General features: G+C 44.7%; 1 protein-coding gene across 1 annotated transcript in view; it reads right to left on the reverse strand.

Annotated features, from left to right (window-relative positions):
• CUNH5orf15 (chromosome unknown C5orf15 homolog) overlaps positions 1–7,791 on the reverse strand; it is a 14,433-nt gene extending 6,642 nt beyond the window's left edge. The window contains exon 1 of the mRNA XM_010639731.3: positions 7,614–7,791. Coding sequence (XP_010638033.1) covers positions 7,614–7,743 — 130 coding nt within the window. The 5' untranslated portion in view covers positions 7,744–7,791. The remainder of the gene's footprint in view (positions 1–7,613) is intronic.
• Positions 7,792–9,600: the final 1,809 nt, after the last annotated feature.

The raw sequence follows: 9,600 nt of genomic DNA on the forward strand, positions 1-9,600 counted from the left end.
ACCCCTGAAAAAAAAAAAAAAAAAAAAAGACACACAAGATAAAATCTTTGAAATTCAGCACTAGGAAAAGACTTCTTAGGCTTGATTCCAAAAAAAAATACATAAAAGTAAAGAATGGGCCAGGCGTGGTGGCGCATGCCTATAATCCCAGCACTAAGGAGGCTGAGGCAGAAGAATTGCTTTGAGTTGAGACCAGCCTGGGCCACATAGTGAGTTCCAGGTCAGTCTCAACTACACAGTGAGGACTCGCCAAAGAGGACACACAGATGGCAAATAACACAGGAAAAGATCATTAGCCACTAAGGAAATGCAAATAAAAACCACAATGAGACATCACCACACACACACACACACACACGCACACCGGAATGTCTAAATAAAACACCACACTAACACCAAATGTTGGCAAGGATGCACAGAAAAAGCATCACTCATGTTGCTGGCGAGAATGTAAAACAAGACCACCACTCAAGCGAACAATTTGGCAGTTTCTTTTAAAACTAAATACACAACCACCTCATCACCCAAAAATCGAACGCCTGGGCATTTATGCTGGAGGAACGAATACTCACACACATAAAGAAATCTGAACATGAATGTTTACAGAAGCTTTATTCTTAATAGCCTAAAGCTGCAAGCCACCCAGACAGGTTTCAACAAAAGAGTGATTACAACAGAGTACATCCATGCCATGGAATATTACTCAACAATAAAAAGAAAGTAACCAATGACACAATTTAACATCCAGGTTGAGTCCCACAGCATGATGCTGAGTGACAAAAAGGCCAATCCCAAAGGTTACATGCTACAAGATTCCATGCAAATCAGACTCTCAAAATAACAAAATTACAGAAATGGAAAACAAATTTGTAGCTAGCAGAAATTCAGGAGGGATGGGTAGCTTTCGAGCCTGAAAGTGTGACCACGAAATGCCCTGTATCTTACTACTGTGCTACTGTACTACAGTTGTGCAAGACGCTACTCTTGGGGAAGACTGAGCCAATTGTTAGGAGGCCTCTATGCCATTTCCTATAACTGCAAGCGAATTTATAATGACCTCAAATGAAAATGTCTGATTCCAAGAACTGAATGCCCTACTTGCTCTACCTACAGCGTTTCTCTCAGTTCAGGCAACTCCATTCTTCTGGTTACTCAGAACAGAAACCTCAAGAGTTGTCACTTCCTTAACACTTCACACCCATCTGTTACTCTGTGTTCACTTCTTCAACTTTACAGCCTCCTGACTGATCTGCTGGCCTCCTCTGGGTTCTTCTAAGCTCCTTCAACTGCCCGGCCCTGCACCCTAATCTCTGTCCACACTCACGCGGCAGCCAGAGTCATTGTACACAAACTCAGTGAGATGCGGTCACTGGACTGCTTCAAACCCTTCAAACCCTACGGGAGTCGGTCTGCTCCGTCCCCCTCCCCTCTCACCAAAGTCTTATTAATAACTCACAAGCTCCAACAGAGCGAGCTCCCAACCTTCACCCTCATTAACACTTAGTAATCTCCACTGCCTACTTAACATCAGGCATTCACCAAACAGCTCTCAGAGCCCAGCTCCCATCACAAGCCCCAGTGGCCTCCCGAGCTGCATCTTTGTACCCACTGGACCTCCTGAGAAGCCCTTCCCATGACCTCTGCCCAGCACAAGCCCACTTGTTCTAAGAATACCTCGGAATCCCCCAATTCACTGTTTAACTCCAGTACCTACCACCAAGTAAGAGAATATACACTGTTTCAGAAATAACTTCGAAGTAATACACAAATACAGCACAGGAAAATAAACTGAGAATTCACCCCAAACATGACCAACCTGGAGGTCTGACCTCCTCTCCTTGGAATCAGAAGAGCTGATCTAGGCACCAGAGAACAGTACTCAGAACAATCCAAGTGACAACTCTGCTTTTCTTCCCTTCACACTCCAGTCCCTTTCTCCTTTTAACCTCAAATCCCTGCACTCTCTTTTTCTCTTTGAACTATCCCGTGTTCCTGCCACCATCCCGTGATCATCAATACACGTAGCTATAGCACCAGGGATTGAGCTCAGTGAGTACAAGGTCCTGAGTTTGATCCCCAGTACCAAAAATAAACGTAGCTACTTAATATGAGGGGGGACACACACGATGTTAGGGATTTAATTGCTAAGCTTCTACAAAAATAGGTTACTTTAGACTTCTAAATCTTCCTTTCCTAATTGACTTTGCCTCTCTAGTTAAACTTGACATTTTAAAAATAAAACGTTTTAAGGTGGCACACACCTGTAATCCCAGCCCTCAGCAGGCTGAGACAGGAGGATCACTGTCAAGTTCAAGACCAGCCTAGGCAATATGATGAGTTCAAGGCCAGCCTGAACCTCATACTGAGACTTTATCTCAAAAATCAAAAAATGTTTTAATTCGCTTCGTCCATGGGACACTTTTAAAAAAACTATCTTGAAATAAACATATACAGTGGACTGTTGGCTTACGAAATCAATGCCATTTGTAAATCGAGGGCCATTTGTAACTCAAGTTGGTCAATTAAAAGCTCAGGTTTCTCTCCACAGCCTTCACAGTCTCTCTCCTGTGCACAGGCAGATCTCAGGGTCCTCAGAGAGACACTGGCCCAGAATTTCCCAATTAACCTAACAGAGAAGAGGATGTTGTAATGTTCATTCCGCAACTCTTTAAGGGTTAAATCTATATCTGAGACCATCTGGAAGCACAAGCAGCCAGCATTTGGGTCATAACTCAAGACTTTGGTCATAAGTTAAAACTAAAACTCTGGGCATAACCCAAGTTGTTCCCACATCAAGCCAGTCGTAGCTCAAAGGAGCCACTGTACTGACATTTCTCAATTTGAGAATGCAATTTGCCTAGTGTGTACAACACCCTAGTCTCAATTTCCAACACTGTAACAAATTTTTTTGAGAATGGAGACGACCTGAGAATTTATTCATACACTGGCTTGAGAAAACCTGCTTAAAAATTAAATGCAGGGGGCCTAGGATTTGGAACAGTGGTTTCGCCACCTGCCTGGCAAGCGCAAGGGCCAGAGTTTGATCCCGGTACCAAAAAAAAAAAAAATTAAATATATCAGAGGCCAGGGATTTAGCTCAGTGGCACAGCGCCTGCCTCTCAAGCACAAGGTCCTGAGTTTGATCCCCAGTACCAAAAAGAAAAAAGAAAAAAAAGTTAAATACATCACACATTTACACCATGCTTAACAATGGAAAACAGAGAGGAGCAAAAACTTCTGAAATGGTATGGCACTGGGCTAGGGATTTTTAGCTCAGTGGTGCTGCCACCTGCCTCACAATCAAGTTTGATCCCCAGCACCACCCCCCCAAAAAAAAGAAAGAAAAGAAGTGCTATGGCAAAACTCAGCCACAAGCTGCTCACCCTGTGATCAAAATGCTGTTAAATTTTTTAGACTTTACCAAAACAAAAACATAAAACTGAAAACTTCTTACAGACTGCTGAGACTATACCTAAGTACTGACATTTTTTCCCCCTAGTACCAAAGTTTGAACTCAACACTTGTGCTTTCCAGACGGGTGTGGTGCCACTGAGCTACATCTCAGCCCCCATCACTGACATTTTAAGAAACCTAACACAGGCCAGGGATTTAGCTCAGTGGTTCCACCTCCTGCCTCACAAGCACAAGGACCCGAGTTCAACCCCTAGTACCAAAAAAACAAAAAAACTAAACCTAACACAGAACAAGCTTAAATAAATGTAATGTAGTAACTTCCAACTTCTAAACTCATTTTGTTTTTTTTTTTTTGAGGTAAGAGTCTTGCTAAGCAGTTCCTGCTGGTCTTGAACTCACTATGTAGTCCACGCTGGCCTTAAACTTGTGGCAATCCTCCCACCTCAGCCTTCTGAGTGCTAGGATTACAAGCATGCCTTATTTGAAATTTGGAACTGAACACATCCTAGTTTTTAATTTTATCACAAGATTACTTTGCAATTACTCTAACACAGGCATGCTTACAATAAAAGAAAAATAATGATAGTGTATTACCAAGCTTTACAAATACTACTCTATTTGCAATAAAGCTGCTCTCCTGTGAAAAGCATGTTAGCCAGGTGTGGTGGCACATGCCTGTAATTCCAGCCCTTAAGAGGCTGAAACAGGACGATTGCTACAAGTTCATGGTCACCTTCCAGTCATTCTCTCTCAAAAAAAGCATATATGTTTATTTTCATTACGGGATAATCTAAATGTGTAGGATCACTGTATATAGAGACTTGTTTTAAAAGATAAAGGGGCTGGGTGTGGTCAGGCACACCTGTAATCCCAGCACTTGGGAGGCTGAGGCAGGAGGATCCCTGTGAATTCAAAACCAGCCCAGGCTACTAGTGAGTTCCAGGTCAGTCTCAACTACAGAGTGAGACCCTGTGTCTCGAGCCGGCGACGCAGAGCACTGTCCAGCAGTGTCTCAAACCTGAAAGAGCAGCGGGGTGGAGATGGGGCAGAGAGAAAGGAAGGACGCCAAGACAAGAGTCTGATTAAGGCGGCGTTTATTGCCGGCAACAGTCCGCCTTTTAAAGCAAAAAAACCACAAACTATTATGGGATGGGGTTACCAAAGTAACTGAAAGGTTACACAGGAAAAGAGCAAACAAGCTCAACAAAAACAACCCACCATGGGTAGTAGTAACCTGGACAACCACACATCTAAAGGTCAGAGCCAAGAAACTAACTTTCAGGAATTCCACAAAGGAAACACACCACCTGCTAAACTGGAGAAACTTAACACATATGGAGTTATTAAAGTTAACAATACTTACGACCAATACTCATGATCCCCACAACCCTGTCTCAAAAATAACAAAAAAGCAAAAACAAAAAAAGATAAAGGGTCCAGGCTGAGGCTTTAGCTCAATGGCACTCTACCTGCCTTGCAAGCGCAAGGTCCTGAGTTCAATCCCCAGAACTACAAAAATAAAAGATAAAGGGCCCTAAAAGGTTCAAGTAGTTGGAACAATATATTTAGGGGCCCTAACAAAAAGATAATAAGGACACTGTAACACCACATACTTCCACATTTGCCTCCCCCACACACCAACACAAGATTTTCAATCATTATACAGAGAGAAGTCACTTCTGAAACTAGTTCCGAGACATGTATCTCAAACCATACTCCAGCAAGGAAATTTTTTCTTAGTTGATTAAATGATCAAAACAATTATGCAGCAGGGATGTAGCTAGCTCAGGGGTGCCATGCCTGCCTGGCAAGTACAAGGTCCTGAGTATGACTCCCAATACTAAAAAAAAAAAAAATTATACATCCAGCTGTGCTATTACACACCTGCAATCCCAGGACTCTAGGAGACTGAGGCAGGACTGTAAATTTGAGCCCAGCCTGGACAACTTAGCAACCTAAGACCCTGCCTCAAAATAAAAATGAAAAAGAGCTGGGAATGTAACTCAACAGGAAGGCCCTGGGTTCAATTCCCAGTATCAGAACACACACACACAATCATGCTACTCAAAAACCTTAGGAACAACAGTATCAGTATCATCCAGGGAAATCTATGTACTTTTTCCTCTGCAATATTGTAGTAGGACATCAAACGCAGGAGCACTCTGCCACAGAGCTATATCCCCCGCTCTTTTTAATCTTTGATAGGGTCTTTCTAAATTACCAAGCAGAACCCAAAGGTGAGCTCCTCCTGCTTCAGCCTCCTTCAGGGCTGAGATTACCAGAGTACATTTGACTAAAAACGAAAGAACCTCGTGAAAATGGACCACAGTCCTTCCTTACAGACTTGCAAACACTTCTGGGAGGGCAGCCTACTACTGGCCTTTAGTGATGCTGAGGAAACACTGAGTATGTACCCACAGCACTGTAGTAAAGAAATGCATACATAGCTGGACATCTCTGTTGAACAAAGAAAATTATCCTGGTTCATGGGGCTTTTCATATTATAGACAGCTAAGTTAGATAGAAATTAATAAGTAGTCAGAGAGGGATTGGGCCCTCAAGGAAGTCAGCACAGAAGATGAGACAAAGATTGTGGCTGGAGGTGAATCTGAAGAGAGCCAGGCCTTGAGATGAAGAGGCCAGGCCTGCAAGATAAATGGCAATTTGAGATGATACTGTAATCACCACCGCCTGTTCCAGTGGGCCCAAAACACATCAGACAGATAACTGGCAAGAATTCCTTTGTTCTTTCCATGTACTCTTGCCACGTGACTTGTTTCCCTATTGGGTCGATATTAGCTAAGTGACTAGTAATCCTATAAATTGACTGCAGTTTGACCCACACTGTGCTTTTGCTATGTAAATTGTTTGTTTAGACAGGGTCTCACTATGTATTTCAGACTGCTCTGGAACTCACTGTGTAGCCCAGGCCGGTCTCAAACTCAGCCCTCCCGAGTGCTGGGATTACAGGCATGCGCCACCACGACCAGCTTGCTATGTAAATACATACTCTTGACATAGAGCCTTTAGTGGTCACACACTTGGGACCGGGCTGGTGGAAATACAGAAGCTATTTCTATTTCCAACGAAACTCTTAACTTCCTTCTTTGGCTCAGACTTCATTCCGCCATGTTGTGAGACCACAAACTCAGCTCATCTGACATCTAACAGGCTGGAGTTATTTTCCCCATAACAATCTGAAAAATATTCTGGGAGGAAAGGATTATGTCTCAGACTTTAAGATACTGCTTATAAACTCAATAAGTTCTTACTATACTTTTCCCACTAAATTTCAGGCCCTTGCTTACAGATTTCATTTTTCAGTAAAGCCCATAATACTTTGATTTACAAGGCAACACTTGCAATAAAAAAAAAAAAAAATCCTCTCTCAATCAAGTCCTACGGATCCATTAAAACAAGGCAGGTTGTGTTAGTTAATTCACCACACGTTTTATTTGCATACTGTAACGACCTCGCTTAAAACTAATCTCCTTTGTTCCCAACTTCCCCTCCACCCAAGCCCCTCAGGAGTTCAACAGCCCAGGACTCTGGTCCTTTATGAGAAGCTCCCAAACCCTCAGAGATGCACCCGTAGCCTAAAGCGACACTTTCCCCTTCCATTTCACTCTCTGAACTGCCCAATCGGCTTAGTCCAGTCGCTAGGTCACTGCCCCTGCCCACCTCGACCTTGACCACCGGCCTCACGCGTTATGGGAAAAACCCTTCCCTTCCTCCCTTGACTGGCCCCCCGACTCGCGGGTTACTTGGACACACAACCCAGCCCCGACCACCTCCTCAGCCCTCGTCTCCTCCGCCCTTTTTCTGAGATCTTCCTCGCTCCCCTTTCCCAGGAATTCGGGAGACCCCGCGTCCACCGTTCCTCGCGGCAGCCATTCTCCAAGTCTCCCCAGCCCCCCCACACAACTCCTCCCCGCCCACCAACATTCTGTTCCCTGCTCCTTGGCTCCCTCAATTCCTCAACCCCACTTCTCAAGCCCTCCGAGACCCCACAGTCCTGAACCCCTTTCAAACACCGCATGCTCGCTCCTCGGAGCCGCAGAGACCCTGACCCAACTAGACACAGTCGAGAGCTCCGGGCCCGCGGAAGCGCCCTTTCCCTGGTGGGGCCTGCGTTCCGACCCGTGCCCGGCCTTCGGCGCCCTCTCGCGCCCGCGGGAACCCGATCCCCCACCATTTACCAGCAGTCAAAAGCGACGCCAGCAGGAGCACCAGCACCAGCGGCCGCGCCAGCCCTCCGGAGACCTGCATTCCCGACCCGGGGAGCAGCTTCGCGTGCCCGGCCCCTCTCATCCTTCCCAGGGCGGCCATAATGGACTCGGCCGGGAGCCTGCGCTGTTGCTAGGCTTACGTCATGACGTCAGATATGCGCAAGGCGCCGCGGGTCTAGGGAGTAACGTCCCAGCGTGATGTCGTCACAGCCTGGCGCGGAGCTAGGAGAGCAAATCAGGATGAAAGATAACGGGAGTTACGGCGCTGGCAGCGGTCCGCGTTCGGCTGTGGGCTAAGCACCGGGTGTCTGAGATGCTGGAGGAGACCACATGATGGAGTACTAGACAGCCAGTAGAAGTTTAAAACATTCTTAAAGGAAGATCCAGCCGTGTTGACTGATAACGAAAGTGAGCTTCCCTCCTCCTCCGCAAAGGTGAGGGAAAAGCGAAATCAATAGTGGTCCCATTTAGGCGGCGATATTGTAACAGAACGAACCCCTAAGCCCTTATGCTTTATTTTCTTGTGGAGACTGTAAGTAAAACGTAAGAAATGTAGGCTGCTAAAGTCATTATGAAGGAAAGGCAGGGTAGGGAGTAGGGGTGAAGAGTCGCCACTGTGAATAGCTTCCAGATTTCCTAAAACACGTTTTATTATTTTTAAATTTTGTGACTTAAAACTCCCAGTATATAAAAATGCAAGTTTATAAGCCTCCAGCAAATTCACTAAGGTCCCGGCACAATGCTTTGGTCTGTGTCTACATTCTGTGAATGTTTCCTTAATAAACAGCTAGAGACTTTGATTCATGAAATCCCAGGTGATCCGTGTTTATGAACATTAGTGTGGTATAAAGACATTTATTGTACCCACAGCTTTAGTACTGTCTCTATGATTCCCTCAGAAGATTGCCGCTGTCCCCAGACAGCCGAGCTGCCTCTTTACAGAATGAGAAGGGCCTGTGTTGTAGTTTCCCCGCAGCATCTATCTGGCCCCAGAGACAGCTCAGAAACACATAAACTCTGTGTCAAGAAAACTAAGAAGGCATTCATGTGTTCATTTTCCAAAGTGCCACAGCCGGTATAGATGGACCAGTGCCTTTACTGCAGACCTTCCAGATTAGCCCAGGCACGCAGTCTACCCAAGTGGCCCAGGGGAGCTTTCACTTTTTAAATACAGAAAACACCACTTGACTTAACAAATACTCCTCTAGCCTAGCTTTTGTTTGGAGACTGCTTGAGACTTAAATAGGAATTTTTCTGTAATAAATACTTCAGTCCTCTTCCTACATCCTGTCAACTTAGTCCATTTGTCCTTGTAAAACCATCTCAATTCAACTGGTGAGAAATTATGAGCTCAAACCATCTTTCACTCTGATATTCCAATACACTGCCTCCAAAAGGCACTTAGTAACTGGTAAGCAGATACTCCCTTTTACTCAAAGGACCCCATATTCATTTCAATATAGTTAATACTGGGGGCCAGGGATTTAGCTCAGTGCACTGCTTGCCTCGCAACTGTACAGTCTCGAGTTTGATCCCCGGTACAAAAAGTTTATAACTAGCACCTGACCTCATCTGCCCAGCAACCTTGTGTGCCGGCAGCTCTGGACAAACTCTAAACATTCACTTACAAACAGCTGCAAGTCTTTATAAACCAGAAGACAGCATGACAAATACTAAGGGCATCTTTTTGGGTAACCAGTTACACAAATGCTACGACTAAATCCTATACCTGTTTTGAATGTCACTTTCAAACATCCAAAAAGAGGAACTCCGCCTAACATCATGAAAGGAAAACAATGTCAAATTTGAAGCTGGATTATATTCGTTGCTATTCTTTGTATATGAAATTTCCACAAAGTATATATAAAATCCCAAAATGATCCACTGTCCATCCACAGAGAGAACGCTGTGAATGTGGATATTATACCTGTGATGACACTGCTTTACCCAGCAGCTA

The sequence above is a fragment of the Fukomys damarensis genome, unplaced genomic scaffold (assembly GCF_012274545.1).
Source record: "Fukomys damarensis isolate Sample0158 unplaced genomic scaffold, DMR_v1.0_HiC HiC_scaffold_9, whole genome shotgun sequence".
Lineage (NCBI taxonomy): Eukaryota > Metazoa > Chordata > Mammalia > Rodentia > Bathyergidae > Fukomys > Fukomys damarensis.